A 27,563-nucleotide genomic window follows, 5' to 3' on the forward strand; every position below is an offset into this window, starting at 1 on the left:
TTTTCATTGCAAATCAGAAAATAAAGAGTAAAAAAATTCTCATGAAATTAAATTGGGGGGGAAATTGTTTCAGGAGAAGCAAAATGTTCCATTTCAATACAATCAAACTGATTCATTCCAATTTCTACAATTTAATTTTAAGTTTTGTTATAATATAGTACAAAATTAAAATAAATCTCAAACTGGAAAAAAAACATTTTGAAAAGAAAACTCAAAACATCCCATTACAATAAGAAACTCTTCTCACTTTTTCCCCATCAATTTTGACAGAACAGCATTTCCTCATGGAAAAATCTTCTATTGGAAAATTTTCTACTAGCTCTAAATATAAATATATAGACATAGATATATATATATAGAGAGAGAACACGAACTATTGGAAATGAATTTATCAGCTATTTTTCAGGGTGCCTTAATTCAGAAATCATTGCAGGAAAGCATCATGCCTGTCCCTACATTCCAGAAAAAATAAAACCCTCCTGTTCCACAAATGAAGAAGGATGATTTAGAATATAGGAAAGGGTGACTATTTAATCTATGTGGATGCACTGCAGATGCCTGGTTGGAAAACCATATTAGAAGGACAGTGCCAGGAAGTATAGTGCCTGGAATATCTTGGTTGAGACAGTGAGTCCTTCATAAATAGAATTTTTCCTTATACAGCCAGATTGTGATAGCACTCAGGCTCGTGTAACCCCAAGGTGGTACCACTGAAATCACTAAGTTCCTCTGTATTTGCACTGCTGTGTATGGAAGTTGTATCTAGCGCATTAATAGCCTTATTTCCCCCTTGAGATGAAGTTAGAGAGAAGCAGATCATTTTTACCCATCAGAGTATGATTTTGTTCAGAAAGTTGGATGGTGAGAATTGTTTAGTGCTGTCTAGCTGTTAAATGGTTTTCAGCAGTAGTTCAGAAGAACCTGTTCTTGCACCCAGCATCAGCAATGATGGGAGCTGTATAAGTACCTTAGGGTACATCTACACTGCAAAGAAAAACTCACGGCACCAAGTCTCCGATCCTCGGTCAACAGATTCGGGCTTGCAGGGCTTGGGCTTGGGGGTTAAAAATAGAGGTGTAGAGTTTCTTATTCAGGCTCAGGCTGTTCCCCGGGCTCTGAGACCTTCCCTCCTTGCCGGATTTCATAGTCCTGGCTCCAGCCCGAGCCCAAATGATTACACTGCTTTTTGTAGCCCCGTAATCCGAGCCCCATGAGCCGAAGTTCATTGACCCAGGTTCTGAGACTCAGTGCTACAGGTCTTTTATTGCAGTGTAGACATCCTGAGATAGCTAGCTAGCAAACAGGTAACTCTCCTAGTGTTGTAGCTGGGGTTTCAAGGAAAGATTGGGTGATGATTATGATATGATATTAATATCTAGCTCTTATATAGCACTTTTCATTTTTTCCATACCTCCATGCCTCTACATCCACAACATGTAGTTAATAATACTTAGAACTTATATAACGGTTCACACATAGATCTCAAAGTGCTTTACAAAGGCCCTATGAGCACAATTGCCCCCATTTTATAGATGAGGCACAGAGAGGTGCAGTGTCTTGCCCATGATCATGCAGAAAGCCTGTGGCAGAGCTGGGAACAGAAATCAGGTCTGCGAACTCCCAGTTCTATTTTCTGTCCAGTTGCTAATGGACACGTGCCCATATCATTTTTTTCCACAGATTCATAGAGTCCAAGGCCAGAAGGGACAAATGTGATCATCTAGACTGATCTCCTATATAACACAGGCCAGAGAACTTCCCCAAAATATTTCCTAGAGCATATCCTTTAGTAATAATAACACCCCATATGAGTAGGCATACATTAGCCTTTTGGGGCACTTGCAACAGACAATAAAAAGGACTAAATAATATTCCCCTCTTCTCTGATGACTACAAAAACATTGACCATAGCTAAGCAGATGGTGTGCTACAGCCACTGCCTATCAGCTCATTGCTTCCTTGTATTCCCCCATCTGTCAGTCTGCATCCAACTGTTGTCTATTGTCTTATACTTAAATTGTAAGCTTTTTGGGTCAGGGACTGTCTTTTTGTTCTGTTTTTGTACAACATCTAGCACAATGGGTTCTGGTTTATGACTGAGGTTCCTAGATGCTACCACAACACCAATATAAATAACTAGAAGAATAATTAATAATAAATAGTCCGCGAAGCCTTGGTTCCTCTAGAAGTGATTCTTCTGAAACAAAGTGGGAGTCAGGTTGGGGAAATAGCTTGGGATAAACTTACATTGTCATTGTCCATACTATAACAGTTCCATGGAAACAGAGAATATTGCAGCCAAAGCTAACATTACTCCCGTAACTTTTATAAATCAATCAATCAATCAATTGATCAGTCAATCTACCCAGCTCCTTAAATGGGCTCCCACCACTGCAACATCTGAGCAATGACTACTTTACTGTAAAATAAAAAATTATATAATCAGCAGTCTTGGGTTTGTTTTTGTTCCTTTACACCAATAATTTGATCATGTCTGAGGCTGTGTTAGAGCTAATGGAAGTGACTCTGATGGTGCTGAACAAAATCATACTCTGATGGGTAAAAGTGATCTGCTTCTCTCTAACTTCATCTCAAGGGGGAAATAAGGCTATTAATGTGCTAGATACAACTTCCATACACAGCAGTGCAAATACAGAGGAACTTAGTGATTTCAGTGGTACCACCTTGGGGTTAAGAAGTTCACCTAGCCTAGTGGACACCTGACCAGAGGAACCAATGGGGGGACAAGATTTTTCAAGAGGAAGGAGGGAAATTTTTCCTTTGTTCTAGTTCATTAAGTTTTGTGCCGGAGTGAAAAGACCCAGGAATCCAACAGGGTAGTGAGTATTAGAGAAGGAATATGTTAGCTTATGTTTATTTCCTTTTGTGACTTGTTCTTTTTGCATAGAGGGATAATCAAAGTGGGTTTTCTTTTGTGTAACTAAGGTTTTTGCCCAGAGGAACATCCTCTGTGTTTTGAATCTGTTGTCTGTAAGAGTAGCTTGCATGCTAATCTCACAGAGGTATCCCTTTCACCCCTTTTCTTTAATTAAAAGTCTTCTTTTTAAGAACCTGATTGATTTTTTTCTTGTTGTTAAGATCCAAGGGGTTTGGACTGTGAACTGTGTTCACCAGGAAATTGGTGGAGAAGTCTCTCAAGGCTACCCAGGGAAGGGTTATAGTACTTGGGAGGGAGATATTTTGGGGGGAAGACAGAGTTCCCAAATGACTCATAAATGGTTGTTTAAACGATTTGGTGGTGGCAGCATACTGATCTAAGCTAGTAATTAAGCTTAGGGGTTCTCATGCAGGTCCCCACATCTGTACCCTAAAGTTCAGAGTGGGGGTGAAACCTATGACAGCATCACAAGTCCTGTGCTGAGCTGGTCACTATTTCATGTGCAAGGGGCTGTCTCATAGCACTAGGCATCAGTTCCCATATATTCAGTTTGCCCTTCTGCGGGCCCAATGTCATCAGACATTTCTTCTGGGCCATCTCGCCTGTTCTGAGGCTGGTGTGTGGTGACCATCATGGCCCTGGGATTGTTGTTGTTTTATGTGACTTTGTTTTGCTAGGCACCTTCACAGCAATAATCATCTTACATCTATATTCTCTCCACTATCCTGAAGATCCATTCTGTCATAGGCAGGCCCAAGACCTTCTCCACCTGCGCCTCCCATCTCATCGTTGTGAACACACACTGCGGCTGTGATTTTGTGTGTGTATTTAATACCCAAATCAACCTCTTCCCTAGATAAGGACACTTTGATTGCCTTGTCTTTTACCTTGTTTAGCCCTATGTTGAACCCTGTGGTTTATAGTCTGAGAAACAGGGAAGTTAAATCAGCCCTAAGGAAATTATCTGCCAACACATTGCTTTCTCCAGAAATGTGAAAAGTTCCAAATTTGGGCAGTTCCAATAAATCCATGAACGCTGCATGATGGCACTATTGTCCATGGTATGGTCTTCAAGGCAATGACCTTGTCTTTCTGTTTGTGTGGGCATCAAGAGTACTTGTGGCTCAGTATAAATAATGGACAATAAAATAATATTGTTGCCTCTTATTCTGATACCAACGTCACCCCTCACCGATGTCTGGGGCCTTGCAAGTCAGCTTCCCAGTAGTAGTTAAATCCATGATGCATAGTCGGGGTGCACTCTAAGTGTAACTTGCTTTATTTACACATATATACCAGTCCTGAAATTAGATGGTCAAACAAGATGCAGGGCAATCTCTTTTTCCAGGAATCTCATCCCAACACCAATGCCCAGGTCCCTCCGCCTCAAGAATTTACTCTAATCAGATACCAAGGCAGACAGCAAACTTTCCTGCCATGCACACAACTCCCACTCCCCTGAAGCTGCCTCTAGAACCAAAGTCTTGTTTTACCCAAAGATAACAAGACAGCACGTTTCCCAAAAAGTCAAATCTTGCTGGCACACTAAGAAGTAGTTTATACTGGCACTGGAGGTGTAATTTCCAGCTAGGGTTGACATATTCCTTCTAGCTCTGATCAAGCTAGCATGCTAAAAACAGAAGTGTAGCCATGGCAGTGCGAACGGCAGGATGTTAGCTGCCCCAAGTATGATTTCATTTGAAACCCTAAGCATGTAATTGGGCATAAACCCTCATGCTGTCAGGGCTACACTTCTACTTTTAGCATGCTAGCTCAATCAGAGCTAATCTGAATATGTCTACCTGAGATGGAAGTTACATCTTCCAGCTGTAGGTTAGACATACTCTAAGAAAAAGAACTAAGACTATGTACAATTGCGCCACCTGGTGACGCCTGATATAACAATATTTTTTCTATCATATTTTTTATCATCTTTGTGTATAAGTGCAAAGTGTTATTATGGCCAGTCAGTGGCAATGACGGAGTTCCTGATTTCTAGCCTTTTAATCAATGTAAAGCACAGACAGCTCAGTACCTCTTCCCCCAAATACACAGATCTTTGCTGGAATGGAGGTATCCTGTATCTCAGGGGAAGAAGCTGCGCGACTGCCACGGTTTGAGTTTAAAGTAGAGCTGGTGGATTTTTTCCACAGGAAAAAAGGGGTAAACCTTTTTGTGAAAAACTCCGTTTTTTGACCAGCTCCTTTTAAGTCAATAGACACCCCACCCCGCCACAGACACATACTTTGCCCCCTCTCCCACAGATAACTGCTGATATCCTAGCACAACCCCTTCCTCCCAGGTAAATATTATAAAGGAAAATAATCTCTTAAAGCTCTCTGCTGCCAGTGCTTGCCCAGTGCATCACTTTACTTGTGTGAGCTGAGAACCAGGGCCTGGTTATGCTTATGCTACTAAAATTTTTAAACTAAAAAAATCTTCAAATTATTATTTGTTTTTAAAAAGATCAGAGTGAGATTAAAGGCAATTTATGGTCCTAGGCACATCATGACATGTTCCTCTCCTCCCTCCCCCTCATAACCTCACCCGCCACTTGGAATGATGATGACAGAGACGTCCCCTTCCAGAGAGGCAGGGATAATGCATTTTCTCACCCAGCATTAGCATCATGTCCATCCCTCCCTCACTTTTGGAACATCAGGAGTTTCCTCTGACCCTAGAGATGAAGGGGTGGTGGCATGTCCCAGTACTTGCCCCAGGAGATACGGTGTATCTGTTTTTGAGGAGAGCAGGTCAACTGCACTACCCCCTTCCTGCCACACACATCACTCTGCTGGGATGGGGGTGGCAGGGCTCCCAGAGTAGTGTGCCCTGGAGTTAACACCCCATTCAGATGAATGGGGCATATGACAGAGTATACCCGTGTTCGCACACTGCATGCTATTGTTATGATGCTGATGGGCGATCACTCATTACCGAGTATGATCATCTTCCATGGGAGTCATGGGTCCTCAGGTGGCTAATAAGGCCAATCCTTGAACCACGAGTTCTATTACAATGAGGGCAGATGTTTTCAGGCTCAGCAGGAGGCTGTTGACCATGACTGGAAGCCAGTCTCTCCTTCCTTCTGCACCTTTTGTCCTCTTCAGCTTGTCGGCGAGCAAGTTCAAAATGCAGGGGACCATCACGTAGGACTTCACTCCATTTTAAACGATCCCAAACACTTCAATCCAAACACACACTGGTTAAGATAAAACAATAAAATAAGTTTAACTACAGAAAGATAGATTTTAAGTGATTACAAGTAATGATGCATAAACTCAGAATTGGTTACAAAAGAAATAAAAGATAATACACAAGCTAATACCTAACAAGCTGAGCAGAGAAATGGGAGGAGGAGTGAAGTCAAGCCTTTCCTACCTTCTTTATAATTCAATTCCTTGTGCTGGAAATATCCTTGCTGAGTCATGGTGACAAAACAGTCTCCTCTGGATGTGAGGTTTGAACCATCCCTGTGATGAAATGTAAATTTCTTGTTTACACCTTCCACCCTGATTGAAAATGGCTGCTTACCCAGGTGATAGCCCTTTAACATGTGGCTGCGGTGCCAGTGTGTCTTTGTCTCTCAAAAAAAGGTTTGTGCATGTTACCCGAATTACAACATATTTCAGTAACAATCATACAGTAGAATCTTATAACTTAACATATAGCATTGCTACCCATATTTCAATAGGATAATAATATCCAGTAGATTATGGTTTTTCAAATGATACCTTACAAGGCACACTTTTTATAAAATGTATCATAGTCTTGTAAAAGTGTTGAACATAATGGTACAGACTGTCACAGGATGCCAGGGCCTCCAAAGTCTGTGGTTTCTGGCCAGGCCTGTAATGTGGTCTGTAGCAGGGTGGGGGATCCCTGGCTTTGTGGCTCCACCATGCAACCTGTCCAAGGGCCAGGGACCCCAATGTTTCTGCAGCAGTGTGGCTAGCCTCCGAGTCCTGGCTTCACAGCTGGGAGCCTAGAAGACTTGAAAATTGCTTCTCCAGGAGTCCACTGTCTCCCTGGGCTCCCAAGTTGCAGAAGTCAGGCAGCCGGGGAGCCACCTGAGGACGCCAGCAGCTGCTGCTACCAGGACAATGGACAGAATGGAAGAAACAAGTTCCTAGCCCATGTCCCTGCTCCACAAATGTGTTTAATATGCAGTCCCCACATTGGGGACGTATCAGATATTAAACTGATAAGAACAAATTTAAAATTTTTATTAAAGCTTATGTTAAAATTATCTACAACGTGGATTTATAAAAAAAGTTTCTAATCATCTGGGTACAATGCTTAAATTATCCAATAATAGAAAGCTTGCTTTAAAAAAATCATAAAATGCACATAATATATAACCAGCAATATCACAAATTAGGAGTAATTTAACAATAAGTATAGATTTTCCTTCAGTGCTTGACACCATGAGCTGACGCATCAGCTAGGCATAGTGCCAGGCTTCCCCTGATGCCTGCCTGCCGGCCAACCTATGCTTCCTCTGGGTTGAGAAATCCTGCCTGGCCTATCTGGCAAGTTCCTCCGTGGCTCCGTGCTGCTTCTGTCCTTCCCCATGGCATAGGCCATTCCTTGACATTCACAACTCAGAAGAGTCTCCTCCTCCTGGCTGACCTTTCCAAGCCAGGAGGTGGGCAGGCAAGGCAAAGGCAGGAAATCAGGCAGCTGAGGCCAAAGCCGGCCTTCGCACATGCCTGATGGGATGAGAGCTGCCAGCTGCTTTGTGACCCAGCCCGAGGTCTCAGCTGCAGGGCTCTGCGAGAGGCTGCAAGTCTCCTGAGGTGCCATGGGAGGTATGGCGGGTCTGTTGGTGTCAGCTGGAGCACAGCAGTCTCTAGGTGGCCGGCTTGGGCTGAGGCAGCATGTTCTTGCTTCTCGGCCTTTTTTGGCTAAGATCTGTTTGAATAATTTCAATATCTGATAAGTCCCTGATGTGAGGATTGCATATTAAATGCAATTGTGGAACAAGGACATGGTGTTGAAGCGGAGTCTCATCCAGTTGGCAGCAGGGCTCATGATATCTAGTATTCCTTGGAGGTTATTCTCGGGGTTATCTGCGATCAGGACTAGATCATCTGCATAGGCCAGGATGTTCATCCTGTTGCTATACAGGTTGAAGCCATTTGGACTGCTGGCAGTTGCTCGGATGAATGGCTCCACAGATATGTTGAAGACTATGGAGCTGAGGGGACAGCCTTACTTTATGCCACTATGGATTGAGCACTTCGTCTCCCCACTCCTAATTTGTACAGATATTAACCCAGAGCTTAAACTTCCAGGACCTTCCATCATCTATAATTTAAATTGAAAGTCATACTTTTAAACATACAACAACATTTTTAAAGTCTCCATGTTATTTTGTTAAAATATTAACAAAGGAAGTTCCTTTAAAAGCACAGAATGTCTGGAAATACTGATGAATTTAATTGACTATTGCAACAAGATTTCAGAAGGTCAGATAAAGTTAATTAGATTTTGCAGCACCCTAGTATAAAGTGACACGACATTTCCTTTATGGCTTCTCTGAGTTGGAGCGAAGCAGGATTGTTATATTGCACTTGTTTCAAAGCTCAGAGAAACCTGTAGGACACAGGACCATTCCCTTATTGATTCTAATGGATTGTTGATTATTGTCTTTATGACATAGCGGGGTGCAATCCGGACCAGTCAGGGCTGTGTCACCCCACCTCTGCAACCTTGAGTGCCTCACAATGCTTTGCTGCTAGAGCTCCAACCTGGGCCACTCACAAATAGCCTTTGAGCATGCAAGTCACACCCTGAATGTCTGTGTATAGCTACAGCCTGCTAGCACACTCCAGCCATACTCTGGCTTCCACCAGCCTTGGTTACCACATGCGGGGTGACTCCAACACACTCCCAGTCGTAGCTTTCTCCCCAACAAATGTGTATTCTGTACTGCACTGTCCAGCCCTGTCCTGAACAGCTCAGATGACGTAAGTCTGTTGTCCCTGTAAGGGAACAATATACAACAACTTGCCATCCTAAATGGAGTTACCCACATGACTCACAACACTGGATTAATTGTGATTAAAAAAAGTGTATTTAACTACAAAGACATAGGTTTTAAGTGAGTGCAAGTAATAAGGCATTAAAATCAGAAATGGTTACAAGAAAAATAAAGATAAAAAACTTTCTCAACTTATCAAACTAAACTTGGTGTAAAGTGAAGTTCTTACCACAGGTTCCCATAATCATTGCTGACCAAGTTTCAGGTCAGGATCTGCATCCAAAGTCCATAGGCTGTTTCTTTTGTCATTTTAGGTGGAAAAGAGAAAGCTGGACAGGGAGTGATAACTTGGAAGTATTGTTGCCCCTCACTTTTATAGTCCAGTCACCCTTTGAAATTCTAGCCTTGGGATCCCAATCATTAGAAATCCCTACTCACCCAAGGCATAAACCTATCCCTTAGAGGCCTTATTAGCCCCTAGGATCCGTACCATCTCCAAGTCTAACCATAGCCTGGGGTCCCCTACCCTTGTTTACCCTAAACCAAGGAGTCCTACTGATCCCAGGTGTAACCATACTCCTTAAGGGCTAAGGCTTCTGGGAGGGCTGGATGCCAGGGCTTGTGGGACAGAGGGGGTCAGGCTGAGGGTGGGGGTGGGGCACCTGAGAGCAGGAAATCAGGTTGGGTCGACATGGTATGGCCAGAGGCAGGGAGTGTCATAACTATAAAGGGAAGGGTAACAGCTCTCCTGTGTACAGTACTATAAAATCCCTCCTGGCCAGAGACTCCAAAATCCTTTTACCTGTAAAGGGTTAAGAATCTCGGGTAACCTGGCTGACACCTGACCCAAAGGACCAATAAGGGGACAAGATACTTTCAAATCTTGGGGGGTGGGGGGAAGGCTTTTGTTTGTGCTCTTTGTTTAGGGGGTTGTTCGCTCTTGGGACTGAGAGGGACCAGACATCAATCCAGGTTCTCCACATCTTTCTAAACAAGTCTCTCCTATTTCAAACTTGTAAGTAAATAGCCAGGCAAGGCGTCTTAGTTTTACTTTGTTTTCTCAACTTGTAAATGTACCTTTTACTAGAGTGTTTATCTTTGTTTGCTGTACTTTGAACCTAAGACTAGAGGGGAGTCCTCTGAGCTCTTTAAGTTTGATTACCCTGTAAAGTTATTTTCCATACTGATTTTACAGAGATGATTTTTACCTTTTTCTTTAATTAAAAGCCTTCTTTTTAAGAACCTGATTGATTTTTCCTTGTTTTAGATCCAAGGGGGTTGGATCTGTATTCACCAGGAGTTGGTGGGAGAAAGGAGGGGGATGGTCAATTTCTCCTTGTTTTAAGATCCAAGGGGTTTGGATCTGTATTTACCAGGAGTTGGTGGGAGAAAGGAGGGGGATGGTTAATTTCTCCTTGTCTTAAGATCCAAGGGGTTTGGATCTCTTTCACCAGGGAATTGGTGAAAGGTTTCTCAAGGCTTCCCAGGGAAGGGAATTAGTCTTTGGGAATGGTGGCAGCGGACCAGAACTAAGCTGGTAATTAAGCTTAGAAGTCTTCATGCAGGCCCCCACAGTTGTACCCTAAAGTTCAAAGTGGGGATACAGCCTTGACAGGGAGCAATACAGTCAGTGGCCAGGATTTTTTGTGTGTCTTGGAAGTGGCAACTCTAGCCCTGAATGTATCCAAATGGTGACTCCCAAATGACCTTGGCTTGCTGGGTCTGGGCAGAGTTTAGGCACTGTCCTTGTCTTTGGGCCTTTAGACACACCTTCCACATGCAGACCTCATGTCTGATTCGTCTCTTAGCCGTGGGGAGTTCTCTGCCAATTGTGTAGGCCCTGAAATGAATTCTGCCTCCCCCAGAAACTCATGCACATCCCCCAGAAACCCACCAATGGTGTGAGCCTTCTGGTTTACAGGGTACATGATAGTGAAAGCACATGGAATCAGAGACAGACTTTGCACAGGATTCCAAAACACCATTATTCTTCACTTAATGACATGAGAAATACACAGATCTATACAAAAAAATAAACACACCTGCACACATTTCCCTATCTCAGGTTTCTCACCACTCTGTAAAGCTCTTTAGGTTTGAGCAGTGTTCTCTGGGGTGACCAGGATCCTTCCCTGGCAGCTCATGCTTTCTCTTCAAAATTATGGAGCATTCATAGGTCAGATAGATTTCTCTGACTTTGGCTGACCCCACAGCTAAACCGGAACCCCCATGCTATGTCTCTTCCTTCTCCTGCCCAAAGTTTCCTGTTTCAGTGATTGTCTTGAGTTTATATATCCCACCAACAACACCTGATTTATTTGTTATGCTGCTGGGTTTTTTCTCCACTCTCCAATTCTCAAGCCTGCTGCAGAGAAACTCAGTCAAACTGTTTTCCTTAGGCTTCAGCCACCCCATTGTCCCCAGGTGCTTCCACCAGAATGGGAAACTACTAAAGGTCTAATGACCCATCACTGAATCTGGTCTGGGAGATGTGCTACAGCCACTATCAGCAAATGGTGGAATTCCACATCCACCTACAGGCATTCCATGCTATAATGATTTCATGATGACTCCATAAGATCAAACAGAATTCATAAGTTGTACATAGACAGATGCCCCAATCATTGTTAATTTCATCTGAAGGGAACAGAAATTTTACAGATGAGGGGAAAAACACTCAAAAAGACTATGGCTCTCAGTGAACCCTTCACCAAATCCTGGTCCTGCTCAATGTCACCCAGGACCCCTTGAGTACCCAGCTCCAGGTGATGTTACTGAGAGTTTATAGTGCTCAGTACCTTGTAGCATTGGACCCTAGCCAGTTACTTATACCAAAAATCATGATGGCAACAGTAGGGATGTCAGGAGATCTGAAGTTCAAAAAGCTGATTTGAAAACATCTGCTCAGCTCCTATTCCCCCCCACCCCCGATCATGTGACTCGTGCTGTGTGTTGTCTAGAAGTGATGGCTGTATCCTGGGTCCCAGTTCTCAAAAGCTAAAGGAGCACTAGGGTCTCCTCAGAGCTCTCCTATTTTAAAGCTATTCAATCGATTTCTCTTCCTCTCACTGCTCAAAACCCTTGAATGCTTCAGGAATAGCACCAAGATGTGACTATTAGCTGACAAAAAGCTGACTGAAAACCTTTATTCAATTACTCTAATCTTAATCATATGCCTAGCAATAGAGTCATCTCGTTTGTGGCCAGAAAGGACCACTGAATCATCTGGTCCAACCTTCCACATATCAGAGGCCATCAACAGGACCCAGAACCAGCACACCAAACCCAACAGGTTAACCTTGTGCTGACTTGAAAAGATGTCTGCATTATGTGTCACAGTTCTCAGATAAATTGCCTAAAAGGATTACAGAATATTTTAAAGGCTTAAAACCTCCTGCTCTTCCTTAGATTTCCATAAATCTCTCTAATGCTTAATTAATATCCCTAAAATTTGACAGTATTTTGTTGAGATTAGAATTAGAGTTGAGTTTGTGTATGAGACTAGAATTAATATTGTGGTTAGGAGAGACATCAAGGTTAAGGCTGGAACATTCATGTAGTAAAGTCATATCCACTATTATATCCGTTTAGAAAACATCTGACCTCCTAATCACTCTCCTCAGGGCGTCCTTCACCTCCTTGTTCCTCAGGCTGTAGATCAGGGGGTTCAACATGGGGATCACCAGTGTGTAAAACACAGAAACCACCACATCACTATCCAGCCCAGACTTTAAGTTGGGATGTATGTACATATAGAAACCAGTCCCATAAAGCAAAGCCACAGAGGTCAGATGGGAGGTGCAGGTGGAGAAGGCTTTGTGCCTGCCCTTAGCAGAGCAGATCTGCAGAATAGCAGAGAAGATGCAGAAATTGGAGACCAGAATAGGTGAAATGGTGCTCATACCAATTAGAGCAGAGAAAGGGACAGAAACGGTCACTGAGAGGCAGTTATCGGAGCAGGAGAGCTTCAGAAGCTTGGGGATGTCCCAGAAGATATGATCAATGACATTGTATCCACAGCAGGACAGTCGAAACACACATCCTGTCTGAAATGCCGAATTCACACACCCAGCTATGTAGCCTACCAGCCATACACAGACTGTCTGGGACATGGTGACTGTATACAGCAGTGGGTTACAGATGGCCACATATCGGTCATATGCCATCACGGCCAGGAGGGAACTCTCAGTGCTCACAAATGCACAAAGTCTCAGCATGATTGTGCTAATCAGGGTTGAACCCCAACTCCACACCCCCATGCATTTCTTTATCAGCCATTTGGCTTTTGTCAACACCTGCTACACTTTCGTCGTTACCCCCAAGATGCTGGTGAACCTCTTAACAGAAGCTAAAACCATCTTTTATGCCCAGATACGTTTGTTTGCTCCATTTGGTATATGGCAGCGGTTCTCAAACTTTAGCACCCCTAGAATCCCCATTTTGATTTAAAATTGTTGAGGACCCACTGCCCCACCCCTTCATTGAGGCCACGCCCCTGTCTCACCCCTTCTCCAAGCCCTCCCTCCCCCGCTTGCTCCATCCCCCTCCCTCCCTCTGTCACTTGCTTTCCCTCACCCTCACTCACTTTCACCAGGCTGGGGTAGGGGGTTGGGATGTGGGAGGGGGGTGAGGGCTTTGGCTGGGGGTGCGGGCTCTGGGGTGGGGATGAGAGGTTTGGGGTATGGGAGGGAACTCTGGGCTGGGGCAAGGGGTTGGAGTGCGGAGGGGTGAGGGATGCGGGGTCCCGGCCGCACTTACAGCGGCTCCCAGGAAGTGACTGCCAGGTCCCTGCCTCCCCTAGATGGAGGGGCCAGGGTGCACTGTGGAGCTGGCACTTGGGTGGTGGCAGCACACGGAGCCTACCTGGCTGCTCCTTTGTCTAGGGGCCATAGGATCCTGGCGGCCGCTTCTGGTAGCCATACAGAACCAGGGCAGGTAAGGAGCCTGCCTTGGAGGCAGAGTTGAGCAGTGGGGCCTGCGGACCCCCTGGACTTCCCTCACGGACCCCAGGGGTCCACAACCCCCAGTTTGAGAAACACTCATATATCATTAAAACAATGATAAATATTCCTGATCCCTCTGTACTCTTGCTCACCGTCTCAGCACAGAGAAAGAAGGACTGAGGGGGACTGAGACCAAAGCTGTTTGTCAAAACCAAAACATTTTGTGAAAATACATCAAGGATAAATATTCCCAATCCCAGCAGCTGCCCTCTACACTCTCCAGTTTCTACAAAAATTCCATTGGGAAGGTTTCTTAGAGCCAGGATAGAATTTCTGGTGAGAGGGAGATTGATCCCCAGAATAGCCAATAGCCCAATGGTTAGGACACACATCTGGGCAGTAAGAGACTAAGGTTATCGTACAGTTGGTGGCCAGAAATAACCACTATGATCAATTTGACCTCCTCTATAACACAGAACTTCACTGCATCAATTCCTGTTTGAGCTACAGCATATTTTGTAGAAAAACATTAGGGTGACCAGACATCCCGATAAAATCGGGACTGTCCCAATATTTAGGCATTTGTCAGGATGCAATTTGTCCCGATATTTCCCACTCCTGGTTTTTTTTTTTTTGCTCCGCCGGCGGGACTCCGTTTTCTTGTTGTCGTTGTTGTTTTTTTGCTCCGCCGGCAGGACTCCCCTTCCCCCCCCCGCCCCATGTGTCCCGATATTTTCTTCATCCCATCTGGTCACCCTAAAAAACATCCAGGAGCAGAAACTGATTCAGAACAAGGAGTTGAACCCAGGTCTCCTACATTCCTAACAAGGTTCCTAGCCACTAGTTTATATTACCAAGATTTCTAAATCTCTCCTGTTGGAGCTCTTACAATTTTTAAACATACAACTACATTTTTAAAAGCTCCATGTAAATTTCTTTTTTTTTTTTAAAGAGATGGATATTTAAAAACACACAATGTCTGGAAATATTACTTAGCTTACCTGACTGTTGCATGAAGATTTCAAAGGGACTGATGAAGGTCATTAGGCTTTTTCAGGATCCTCAATATAAAGTGGCACAATATTTTTCCTTAATGGCTGCTCTGGGTTGGAGTGACTTGCTTCTGCTCCATTGCTAAGGCAGAATTGTTATATTGTACTTGTGTCAAAACTGGAACAAACCTGTATCATCATTGATTCCAATGGAGTATAGTTGTGTGTCGTGCAGCAATTTTTCACTGGGACCTGATCCCTGAAGCTTTTCAGTGCTCAAAATCCCAGGTGCACAGAAGAACAACTAGAGAGATCACAGATTCTGGGATTATTTAGCCCAGACAAAAGAAGCATTAGTTTGCTTTGAATGACAGTACACAGGAGACATGCTGAATAATTCATTTTAATCATATTAATTTTCTTCTAAGGGGATATTGACAAAATGGAGTGTTTGACTGGGACCAAGGAGACCTAAGATCTATTTCAGGTTCAGTCAGTAGTCTGCTGGGACTTGGGCAAGTCACTTGTCCTCTCTGTGCCTCATTTTCCCCAGTTGTATAACTTCATTTGCCCAGTTATGCGTCAGTTCAGCAATTCATTCCTATTCAGTAAAGCATTTAAGAATTTCCTTGCGTTAGGCACATATTTAAGTCCCATTAAACATGTTCTTACACATAACACTCTTTAAATATGTTCAGGGCTGTTATAAAGAGGACAGTGATAAATTGTCTTCCATGTCCTCTGAAGGTAGGGCAAGAAGTAATCTACAGCAATGGAGATACAGGTTAGATACCAGGAAAACCTTTCTAATTATAAGGGCAGTTAAGTACAGGAATAGGCTTCCAAGGAAGGTTGTGGAATCCCCATCATTGGAGGTCTTTAAGAGCAGGTGGGACAAACACCTGTCAGGGATGGTCTAGGTTTACTTGGTCCTGACTCAGCACAGCAGGATGGACTAGATAACCTCTCGTGCCCCTTTTCAGCCCTGCATTTGTATGATTCTATAAAGACCGTATGCAAGTGCTTTGCTGAATAGGAACGGACTTAACCAAATCCTTAAATGCTTCACTGAACTGGGGCTGTAAAGTCGGAAGAGTTAAAATGAAATGGATGAATCCTTATAAAATGGAAGAACTCCTGATTTAGTCCAGTTCACTCTGTATGCAGCTATGAGGGAGAGTAATTCAATTTAGAGATTGTGACACTGGGATCAGAGACTTTCAGTTTAGGTATATATTCTGGACTCCAGACCACAATACTGTAGTGGGCTTGTATTGCTATTACTTCCTTTCCCATAGTGGCATCAAATACTCGAGGAAGAGGGAGCAGCCCCATCTTGTTCCACAATTGAATAAATAGGGCTTGGATGACTGGGCCATTAGATTAATAGATTTTAAAGCCAGAAGGGACCACTCCGGCCACTCTGTTGTTGTCCCTGCTTCAGCCATCTAGTTAGCCCGACCTCCTGGGTTGAGAGGTGCTGCCTACTTATAGCCCGATCCTAGTGGGGCACCCCACCAAATAGAAGTGATGAATGCAGAACCTATGTGTCTAAGATGGTGTGTGTGTGTGTGTGTATAATCTGTTGCCCTTTGCACTGAATGGACATGAGGCCCAAAGTGGCTCTTTCTGGCATCTGTAAGTATATAATCCACCCAAATCACTATTTTTGGATTTTTGGTTGGTTTCCCTGACTCAGTTGTCAAGAAAACACCTTTGCACTCTGAGTGGTGAGGGAGTGGTGAGTCAGTTGCCATAGAAATACTTTTGGCAATGCCAGGCAAGGAGATAGAAGTGAGTATTAGTTGCTATAGAGACCCTCATGTTGTTTAGGGGATATGGAGAGAGGGGTGTCCCTCTCCCTCCTTCTTCTCCTTGGAAAACAGGCATAGAGCTGCTTTAACTCAGTCTCAGGATACTGGGCCCTTTTTCAAGCTTCATATGACCAAGGAGTGACAAAGGTAAACTCAACTTGACCAAAATGGCTGCCAACTTCCTTCTTTTTCAATGAGACTGAAGCTACAGCCCACCCTGAAATCAAAATTACTGCTATTTCCAGACAGCCTTTGTGTATGCCAGTGAGACTGCCCTTAGTAGAGATGGCTATCATCTCCCATTGCTTCCAGTGGGACAGAATGCCTTAAGAGAGATAGCAGTCTTCTATGCTGCCAGGAGGGGATGAGGATCATATGATTATGGGGGAGACAGGGAAGGATACTGAGGAGGGTATGTAAATATGGGGAGGGGGGCAAGGAGAAAGTAGTGGGTGCAGGAAAGGGGCTGTAAAGGTGGGAAATTGGAGACGTAATTTGGGATGGCAGAAAAATGAAGAGAAAAATAAAAGGAATGTGAGGTGAGAGCACAAGGAGACAAAGAGTAAGGAATTTTGAGGGAGATATGGGAACAGGAGTTTGAAGAAAGGGTCTGGGAAGTTGCAGATGCAAGGAGAGTGATAGAAGAGGACTGAAGAGGCTAAGAATGACAGCTCCCATGCACCAGGGGTCAGAGGAGGCAATATGGAGTCCCCTGTTAAGCAGCTTTCTTCAGGGAGTCTCTGCGTTCATGTTGACAGCCAGGGTTCCCCTTTCTTTGGGTTTTATAATTTTGACTTTCAAGACAACCCAGCACAAACATAGCACCGTGCAGGGGTTGCAGTCATGGTCATCAACCCACGAATTAGAAAAACTATGGCTTATTAGGATTTTTAAAGTACTAGTTCTGTAGGTTTTGTAGCCTACCATCCATGGAAATAGCCTTTGATATCTGGTTAGCTCTATTTTCTTTTTAAAATACTTGCAGCCTCTCAATAAACAGCCTATAGTAAGTCTTGGACACATTCCACAAGGAACATCTAACTTTCAGGGAGGAGATGTGAAGTGTGGCAATGGGCACTAATGCTTGTGATGATACAAGCTTCAGTCCCATTCACAAACCATCAATTTATTGGCTTTGGATTTTGTTCTCTTGTAATCTTGTCATCGTAATCGTAATTGATGCCATTACAATTATTTCCATGCTAACCGTTGCGACTTCACTGCAGAATATGCACACAGAAGAGGCAAAGAGGCACAGAGAAAAGTTTAAATGGACCCTTCTCCCCTTAAAATGTATGAATATGTTCCACTGGATTCCATATAGGTTCTTATATGGCCCTCATCCACTTAGGATCTAAACACCTTGATAAGTTCATTAAACAACATGACTAACATCTGTCACATGTTGGTTGTTCTCTTTCTTTCATCATTTAACCATAACTGCTGTACTAGATCAGATCACTGTTTCTTTTGTCTGAAAGTCACCACTACCAGCTGCTTGAGAGGAAGGTGAAAGGAACAGCTTGTTGAAGAATTATGAAATAAGATGCTCATGGGAAAAGATTCTACCTAAACTCGGTCAGTAATTGGGTGTCTTATAAGACATGATAATTAATAACCTTTATACAAAGAGATAAGAAAATAACTTAAAATTTAAATAGGTGTTTTTTCAATAATCTTATAAACAGTATTATTAAAACAAAACCATGGTAGAAGTAGCAGAAAGATGGCAGCTTGCAGCTCTGAATTCAGAGGGAAACACTTGCACTTTTCCCTAAAGAAATGGAACGAAGAGACACAGATTTCCTGAAAATCCCTGGCAAATACTCACCTCACTTCCTCCATGACTTTGTAGAGCTATCACCATTCACACTTTTCATTTCACTCCAGTGTCACTTTTCTGCTCCATAATTTTTTCATGGCATTTTTCACCTCCTCATTTCTCAGGGTGTAGATCAAGGGATTCAGCATGGGGGTCATAATGGTGTAGAACACAGCAACTATCTTATCCTCTGAAAAGGTGGTGGAAGGTCTCATATAGATGAAGAGACACGGTCCAAAAAATAAAATGACTACAGTGATGTGGGAGGCGCAAGTGGAGAGAGCTTTGAGATGACCTTCGGAAGAACAAGTTTTCAAGAAGACTAAAATGACTACATAGAATACAACCAGCACAACAAAACAGCTCAGGGAAATCATCCCGCTATTGGCAACCACTATGATGCCAACAATGTAAGTATCTGTGCAGGCCAATTGCAGCAATGGGTGCACATCACAGAAATAGTGATCAATCTCATTGGGCCCACAGAAGGGTAACTGTGCGGTTAAGAGAGTCTGAACCATGGAATGCACAAAGCCCCTCACCCATGAAGCCACCACCACCCAGCTGCAAACACACTTGTTCATAATGGTTGTATAATGGAGGGGTTTGCAGATAGCAATATAACGATTGTAGGCCATCACCGTGAGGATAAAGATCTCAGAGCAACCAAAGAAACGGACTACAAAGAGCTGTACTATGCAGCCAGTGAAGGAGATGGTTTTCTTCTGAACAAGCAAGTCCGCAATCAGCTTTGGGGCTGTGACAAAAGAGTAGCAGATGTCTACAAAGGACAGGAAGCTCAGGAAGAAATACATGGGTGAGTTCAGACACTCACTGTGCTTTATAGTGACAATGATGAGCAGATTTCGGAGCACAATGACTAGACAGAGAAGTAAGAACAGCGTGAAACACACTTGCTGTAATTCCTAGTCCTGAGTGAGTCCCAAGAGGATGAATTCAGTCACATTATGTGCAGGTTTCATGGACTTAGTGTACTGATGGATATACTGCATGGAGCTAATTCACCTGTCGTGACACAACAATAAATTGGATATTAACCAATGATGAGATTAATATCAAAATGCATTGGCAAAATGGTAGACGTTGATTAAAAGACAAACTGGCTAATATTTAACCAAAGAAGCAATAAGAACTAAACCTGAGGCGTTGAAATATATGAACAGAGTTTACTCAGCTAATCAGTGTGGAAAGTTTGGGAAGGATTCATTCTATAGTTCATGCACAACAAAAAGGTTGAATGAATCATCAACAACTTTGAATATAATTGAAACACTCAACTATGCTTTGCAACTAGCCCTTCCATGATATATATATTTTATCTTTACTGCATTATTCAGTACTTTCAGGGATCTCAGCTGTTTAAATTGGAATGTCCAGATCTGTCACTTTTGTTTTTGGGCACATAAATGTTAAAAAAGTGTTGATTTGTCATGTAGTCATGAAACTGAGATGTCTCATTAAAGAACCAACGTTCAAAAAAATTCTTCCCTCATCAGTTTTATGACAAACATCGGAATCTCTCTGCCATGACCACAAAATTCATATATATAAAACCCAATTTTTTAAACAAATGTTCCTTAGAGAAACTGAAATCTGTGAAAGGGACAATCAGAGTGAGGTATTGGACTATATAATCTAATTTGTTAACATCATTCCAGACCTCAGTATTGTTCCTTGCAATGATGCAGAGTCTACCACTGTCCCAGAAACCTGTTGTGTCTGTATTAGAGTCTAACACCTCACTTTATTGCCTTTGGAACAAAATGTTTGTTAATATATTTTCCTGGGTTTTGTGGGAGGGTGCTGGCCAGACAAAGATGGATAGCAAGGTTCTTCCCTGGTTTCTTCTGTGGTGTATGGCAATATAGAAGAACTAGAGATATTAGTGGTGTGGGAAGTAGAAAGAGAAGGGTTAGTGCAGCAGATGGGTTAATTGTGTGTACGGGAGAGCCTTGTCTCTGCCCTTCCTAACTCCATCGCAAGATGCCTGAATTCCATTTGTTCTGTGTCCCTTGCTCCTCAGTTGGGTGATCTGCCCCTTACTAATGCTCTTAGGTCCCTGGGGCCAAGAAGAGATATCTAAAGCAATCATGATCTAGGCTACATCATGATTAAGGCTAAGATTTTGTCATGGTTATTTTTAGTAAAAGTCACGGACAGGTCACGGGCAATAAACAAATAATTCATGAAAGCCGTGACCTGTCTGTGACTTGTGCTGCTATGGCTCTATGGTTTCCTCCACCACCATGGTGACTGGGAGCTGTGGGGTTCCCCCTCTGCCCACAGTGGCTGGGAGCTACAGGGTGACCATATTTCCCAAAGAGAAAACAGGACACCCCCAGCTGCTTGCTCGAGGCGTCCTTCCCTCTTCCCCCCACCTCCAATGCAAGGCTGTCACCCATCGCCATAACCCTGAGGAAGGCCCCCTCAGGAGTATTTCACCTGTCACTGGAACTTTACAGGGGGCCACACAGATATTACTTAAATATAGAGGCCATCTAGAATGGTTCTTCAGTTTCTCCAAATCAGGTTCAATTTCTTTAGTTCGCTTCAGTCCCATTATAAATTATGGCAAACATTCTTTAAACATAACTAGAGCTGCTCAAGAAAAAAAATTGCCTCATGAAAATTTTTGATGAAAACAAAAACTTTTCAATCTCTTCGAAATGTTCTAAGTTTTCATTAAAAAAAACACAATATGATACAAAACTAACAAATGAAAAAACAGAAGTGAAAAAGTAATCTTGCCATTTTTCATTTTTCAGATTTTCAAAACAAAAAAAGACAAAGTGAAGATTATTTCACAAAAACTTGCGTTTAGCTGAAAAACCATTTTGATTGAAAAAAGATTTTGGTGCAAAATTTTGACCAACTTTTCCCAGAACTCTGACTCAGGTAGTAATTTATGGTCCAGACTCTCCAATACAATTTAACAATTTTGTGCTTCTCCAGCAATGATAAGCAGCCATTATCCCTGCTTGACTGGCCAGTTAAACTGTGTCACAAGATCAATGAAAAGCATCTGGAGCCCACTGGAGAACTTGACCCTAAATGCATTACCATTTCACTTATTTGACTGAATTAAATTTCCTGTGTTCTAAAGAATTTTTTATGAGTAATCATGAGCTGAAATGGATTAAATTTAGGAGACAGGCAGATAGTTAGAATGATAGAATGTTTACAATTTATGGAACTTGCTTCTAATGGCTGCAATAGACCTATCTTACAATTTCAAAACTTAAATTAAAATAAATAAATAATAATATGAAGATTAGCAAAGAAAGAAATTTCTAAGAATTTTTTAGAGTCATAGATGAATTAATTTTTGATTGATGGGTGGAATTAGTTTGGAGTGCGTCTCCATGAAATGTTTTCTTTTCTTTAACATTAGTAAAGGGAAGCAGGAAAAGAACAAGGTGAGAGACTCAGCCATGGATTGTATTTACAGATCCCAGTAGTTACCTTGATGGTGATGAGCTTTATCTCCCCAGCTTCTAATTTGCTCCTGTGGTGAAGTTTTCAGGTCTGAACTGCAGTGAGCAATTGGAAAATGATGAGGGTGATTTACTACAGCATACAATATGTCCTGCAATACAAATTTTCTATTTGTAAATTTCATTCAAACACCAGCCTTTGCAAGCCTTGTTTTAGGATATCCTTTGCTCTCTGTCAAGATATGTTAGGTCTAAATTAGGCTTGGTCTACACTTACCCCCCAATTCGAACTAAGGTATGCAACTTCAGCTACATGAATAACGTAGCTGAAGTTCGAAGTACCTTAGTTCGAACTTACCTCAGTCCACACGCGGCAGGCAGGCTCCCCCGTCGACGCTGCGGTACTCCTCTCGGCTACATCTACACTACAGGGGGGGGTCGATTTAAGATACGCAAATTCAGCTACGCGAATAGCGTAGCTGAATTCGACGTATCGCAGCCGACTTACCCCGCTGTGAGGACGGCGGCAAAATCGACCTCCGCGGCTTCCCGTCGACGGCTCTTACTCCCACCTTCGCTGGTGGAGTAAGAGCGTCGATTCGGGGATCGATTGTCGCGTCCTGACGGGACGCGTCAGGGATAATCGGGGATAAATCGATAAATCGATCCCCGAGAGGTCGATTTCTACCCGCCGATTCAGGCGGGTAGTGTAGACCAGGCCTTAGTCTAGCTGGAGTAACGCAGTCGACGGCGAGCACTTCCTGGTTCGACTTATCGCGTCCAGACAAGACGCGAACCCAGAACTTCGATTGCCAGCTGCAGAACTAGCGGCTGGGTGTAGACATACCCTCGCTGAGCTGGAGTACCGGCGTCGACGGCAAGCACTTCCGGGATCGATCCGGGATCGATTTATCGCGTCTAGACAAGACGCGATAAATCGATCCCAGAAGATCGATCGCTTACATCCGGACCAGGAAGTAAGTATAGACGTACCCTTAGGGCTGGTCTACACTAACCCCCCCACTTCGGACTAAGGTACGCAAATTCAGCTACGTTAATAACGTAGCTGAATTCGAAGTACCTTAGTCCGACGTTACCGCGGTCCAGACGCGGCAGGAAGGCTCCCCCGTCGATGCTGCGTACTCCGCTCGCCGAGCTGGAGTACCAGCGTCGAAGGCGAGCACTTCCGGGATCGATCCGGGGCACTTCCGGGATCGATCCGGGATCGATTTATCGCGTCTTAACCAGACGCGATAAATCGAACTCAGAAAATCGATTGCTTACATCCGGACCCGGATGTAAGTGAAGACGTACCCTTACTGACCATTTTAGAGAGTCCTTCTCTTCACTTCTAGGCAAACAGACATGTATTGGACACGGGTAGAGGGCCATCTTTTGTTCTGTGTTTCTACAGCACCTAGCACAAATGGGTCCTGGTCTATGACTGGACCGGTAGGCCCTACTACACTACAAATAAGAAATAGTAAGAATAATCCATATGCTAGTATAAATTTAAAATTAAATCAGAATATCTTTTATATACTTTTCCATATTTATAAGCAAATGGCTAATAGTCACACACAAAACGACATGGTCCCTCACATATGGAAAATTATAAACCCACATATATATATATGTACTAACAATACTTTATTATTATATACAGTAGAAGTAGTAGTAGCACTTAAGAGACCTACTCATGGACGACGACCCCCATTCTGCTAATCACTGGACAAACACAGAACTAAAACGTCAGCCCTTCCCCAAAGAGCTTCCAATCTAAATAAAAGACAAGATGCAACAGATGGATTCAGAAAGATGGAGGAGTATAAAGAAAAACTGAGACAATATTGGTCTTCATGATGAGAAATGATCTCAAGACACCAGCAGCCTACCCAATATGAAGATTTGTGTAGGCATCACAACAAAGGAGAGTTTTCAGGATGGATTTGATACTCTAGAGATCCTGAGTCTCAAAAACTGTCCTGTATCTTTAATGAACAATTACACATTATTCACATATCCAAATGCTAAACCATTATAACAGTGTGTCTGTACCATACCTCTGAAACCACACTATTTCAGAGGAAGTGGAGCTTGCAACCAAGGCTTTTGTATGCCTTGAGGAGGTTTTCCACCAACAACCTGTACTTGTCTGCCTTGTTGTTTCCGAGAAAATTTATTGCCACTAACTGGAAGGCTTTCCATGCCGTCTTTTCCTTGCCACGCTGTGCATGGTCAAATGCATCATCTCGAAGAAGTTCACGAATCTGAGGACCAACAAAGACACCTTCCTTTATCTTAGCTTCACTTAACCTTGGAAATTTTCCACGGAGGTACTTGAAAGCTGCTTGTGTTTTGTCAATGGCCTTGACAAAGTTCTTCATCAGACCCAGCTTGATGTGTAAGGGTGGTAACAAAATCTTCCTTGATTCAACAAGTGGTGGATGCTGAACACTTTTCCTCCCAGGCTCCAATGACTGTCGGAGTGGCCAATCTTTTTTGATGTAGTGGGAATCTCTTGCACGACTATCCCATTCGCAGAGAAAACAGCAGTACTTTGTGTATCCAGTCTGCAGACCAAGCAAGAGAGCAACAACCTTCAAATCGACACAAAGCTGCCACTGATGTTGGTCATAGTTTATGCACCTCAAAAGTTGTTTCATGTTGTCATAGTTTTCCTTCATATGGACTGCATGACCAACTGGAATTGATGGCAAAACATTACCATTATGCAGTAAAACAGCTTTAAGACTCCTCTTCGATGAATCAATGAACAGTCTCCACTCATCTGGATCGTGAACGATGTTGAGGGCTGCCATCACACCATCGATGTTGTTGCAGGCTACAAGATCACCTTCCATGAAGAAGAATGGGACAAGATCCTTTTGACGGTCACGGAACATGGAAACCCTAACATCACCTGCCAGGAGATTCCACTGCTGTAGTCTGGAGCCCAACAGCTCTGCCTTACTCTTGGGTAGTTCCAAATCCCTGACAAGGTCATTCAGTTCACCTTGTGTTATGAGGTGTGGTTCAGAGGAGGAGGATGGGAGAAAATGTGAGTCCTGTGACATTGATGGTTCAGGACCAGAAGTTTCATCCTCTTCCTCTTCCTCGTCTGACTCAAGTGAGAATGATTCTGGTGCATCAGGAACCGGCAGTCCTTCTCCGTGGGGTACTGGGCGTATAGCTGATGGACTGTTTGGATAATGCACAGTCCACTTTTTCTTCTTTGACACACCTTTCCCAACTGGAGGCACCATGCAGAAGTAACAATTGCTGGTATGATCTGTTGGCTCTCTCCAAATCATTGGCACTGCAAAAGGCATAGATTTCCTTTTCCTGTTCAACCACTGGCGAAGATTTGTTGCACAAGTGTTTCAGCATATGTGTGGGGCCCACCTCTTGTCCTGATCTCCAATTTTGCAGCCAAAATAAAGGTGATAGGCTTTCTTAATCATAGTGGTTATACTGCGCTTTTGTAATGCAAAAGTCACTTCACCACAAACATAGCAGAAGTTATCTGCACTGGTCACACAAGTACGAGGCATCTCTGCTCACTTTGGCTAAACAGAAATGTGTCCCTTTGCAAAATCAAACACTGTCAAATAAGAGAGCACGACACTGTATGATTTCTAGAGTTGATATAGGGCAATTTGTTCAGCAGAGTGATGTAAGCTTCGTTATGATTGCATCATCCATGACTTCTAGGAATAGCATGATGCAATTCATATCATGTATGATGCAATACCAGCTTCAGATTGCATCATTCATTGTGATGTGTAAAAAGCAAGTACTGTCCAAACCCAGTCATAGATTTATTCATAGATCCAGTCAAAGATGTATTTTAGTCGTTTCTGGTTTAAATTGAGATCCCTTCCCTTTATAACTCACTTATCCTCCGCCATTCCCAAGTCAAGGGTCGTATATACTGACCCAATAGCATATCTTGAAAACTAGAGCCAATCAACAATTTTAAGCATCATTTTCGTTCTCAGTGACCCAGAATTAGTAAAGTTTGACTACATTTATTTCAGAAGCATTTTGGCTGTAGAGCAGTGTTATATATGTTATAGAAGGATATAAGCAATGGTCATAAACAACTTATTCATCTACTGGACTATAAAAATGATAGAAATCACTTAAGCACTTTTATTAATACTATATTAACTCTTTAAGTACTATTTATGAATGGAGGTTTAATAGAAAAGGTAAACATTTCAATTGCCTACGTGATTTAGAAGTCTTAGTCACATTTGCAAGCGATTTAGACACTTAGGGCCATTTTTAAAGTATTTAGGCACCAAAAGCTGCCGATAGGTGCGAAGGTGCTATTAAAAATTCAACAGAGCACCTATTGGCACCTTTAGATGTTTAAATTCCATTAGAAATGTGGCCCTTAGGAACCCGAGTCCCATTGATTTTCAGTGAGATTCAGGCTTTCAACCTAACTCATGTTGGAAAATGGAATTTAGGCTCCCAAGTCACTAAACTGCATTTAAAAATTGCAGAAAATTGGGCCCACGCTGTTTTTAGCAAAAATATTAAATCACCTAAAATTAGGAAAAAAGGATAAAACAGAAAGCTTATTAGCAATGTATTCTGCCTAATACAGATGCCTGGATGTGTAGTTCCTCTTTCCCCAAATTGTTTAACCCCCATTCTTCCCTAGAATCCAGTCTTTAAGTCTTTCCCTAGAATCCAGTCTTTTAGTCTTTCCCATCTAACAGAGTCCAGAGACCCTACCTAAACCCTATGGAAAATCAAGTTTAAACCTTTTCACCTATTTGTTTTGTCACAAATAGGTGAAAAGGACTAAACTTGATTTTTCCATAGGGTTTAGGTAGGGTCTCTGGACTCTGTTAGATGACAAGTTTAGTCCTTTTCACCTATTTGTTTTGTCACAAATAGGTGAAAAGGACTAAACTTGATTTTCCATAGGGTTTAGGTAGGGTCTCTGGACTCTGTTAGATGACACATTCCAGTCTTCTCTGGATTTCATGTTGTCATTCTTTCCTCAGCACGGAACCCCAGGCAAGGAATGGCTGGTAAAAATGATGGACTGCAGTGACAGAGTTCCTCCTTATGGGTCTAACAGATGAGCCCAAGCCGCGAGTCCCCCTTTTCATAACATTTCTATCCAGCTATGTTATCACCCTGGTGGGGAATCTCGGGATGATCCTGTTACTCAGGATTGACCCCCCCCCCCCGACTCCATGCCCCCATGTACTTCTTCCTCAGTAACTTTCCTTCATAGATATTTGCTGCACCTCAACCATCACTCCCAAGAGGCTGGTGACCTTATTCAATGGGAAGGCCATTTATTTTTCCGGGTACGTAACACAGCAGTTCTTCTGTACAGTCTTCATAACACTTGAAGCCATCATGTAGGCAGTGATGGCATATGGTTGCTACGTAGCAGTATGTAATCCTCTACTCTATAGGTCAGTGATGTTAGGCAGTTTCCCTTAGGCTTGTCGCTGGTTCCTATGCTGCTGTCTTCACCAATGGCATCATCCAAGTCAGCTGCACCTTGATTTTATCATTCTGCAACTCCAAAAGGATCCAACATTTTTTCTGTTACATCCATCCATTGCTGAAACTCTCCTGCACTAACATCCGCATCAACGAAATAGTGCTTTTTACTTT

At 42.9% G+C, this 27,563-nt stretch overlaps 1 protein-coding gene, 1 long non-coding RNA gene, 1 other non-coding gene and 1 pseudogene across 5 annotated transcripts; all 4 read right to left on the reverse strand.

The window, feature by feature from the left end:
• Positions 1–6,301: 6,301 nt before the first annotated feature.
• On the reverse strand, positions 6,302–22,811 carry LOC135878769 (uncharacterized). Of its 3 annotated transcripts, XR_010561403.1 has the most exons (4): positions 22,270–22,376; positions 21,940–22,063; positions 14,830–15,142; positions 6,302–6,372 (listed from the first exon to the last, which is right to left on the reverse strand). It is a non-coding gene; the product is annotated as an uncharacterized LOC135878769 (long non-coding RNA). The 3 variants fall into 3 exon arrangements; XR_010561402.1 differs by lacking the exons at positions 6,302–6,372; positions 22,270–22,376 and adding an exon at positions 22,759–22,811 and having other exon boundaries at positions 14,708–15,142; XR_010561401.1 differs by lacking the exon at positions 6,302–6,372 and having other exon boundaries at positions 14,708–15,142.
• LOC135878821 (U2 spliceosomal RNA) lies at positions 6,960–7,149 on the reverse strand. The gene has a single exon (XR_010561426.1). It is a non-coding gene; the product is annotated as a U2 spliceosomal RNA (small nuclear RNA).
• On the reverse strand, positions 7,865–13,102 carry LOC135877089 (olfactory receptor 5AP2-like). Its single transcript, XM_065402440.1, has 2 exons — positions 12,489–13,102; positions 7,865–8,099 (listed from the first exon to the last, which is right to left on the reverse strand). Exons 1-2 carry the CDS (start codon positions 13,100–13,102, stop codon positions 7,865–7,867), a joined length of 849 nt encoding a protein of 282 aa, XP_065258512.1.
• LOC135877620 (olfactory receptor 4S2-like) lies at positions 18,516–19,439 on the reverse strand (annotated as a pseudogene).
• Positions 22,812–27,563: the final 4,752 nt, after the last annotated feature.

This window comes from Emys orbicularis, chromosome 4, assembly GCF_028017835.1.
Source record: "Emys orbicularis isolate rEmyOrb1 chromosome 4, rEmyOrb1.hap1, whole genome shotgun sequence".
Taxonomy (NCBI): domain Eukaryota; kingdom Metazoa; phylum Chordata; order Testudines; family Emydidae; genus Emys; species Emys orbicularis.

What these genes read in the sequence shown, in the direction of transcription:
- LOC135877089 (XM_065402440.1), bottom strand. Translation starts at nt 13,102, where the DNA reads ATGCTGAGACTTTGTGCATTTGTGAGCACTGAGAGTTCCCTCCTGGCC. An exon ending in CTGAGGAGAGTGATTAGGAG is followed by an intron (nt 8,100 to 12,488) that starts GTCAGATGTTTT and finishes CTGTCCCCTCAG; the next exon opens with CTCCATAGTCTTCAACATAT.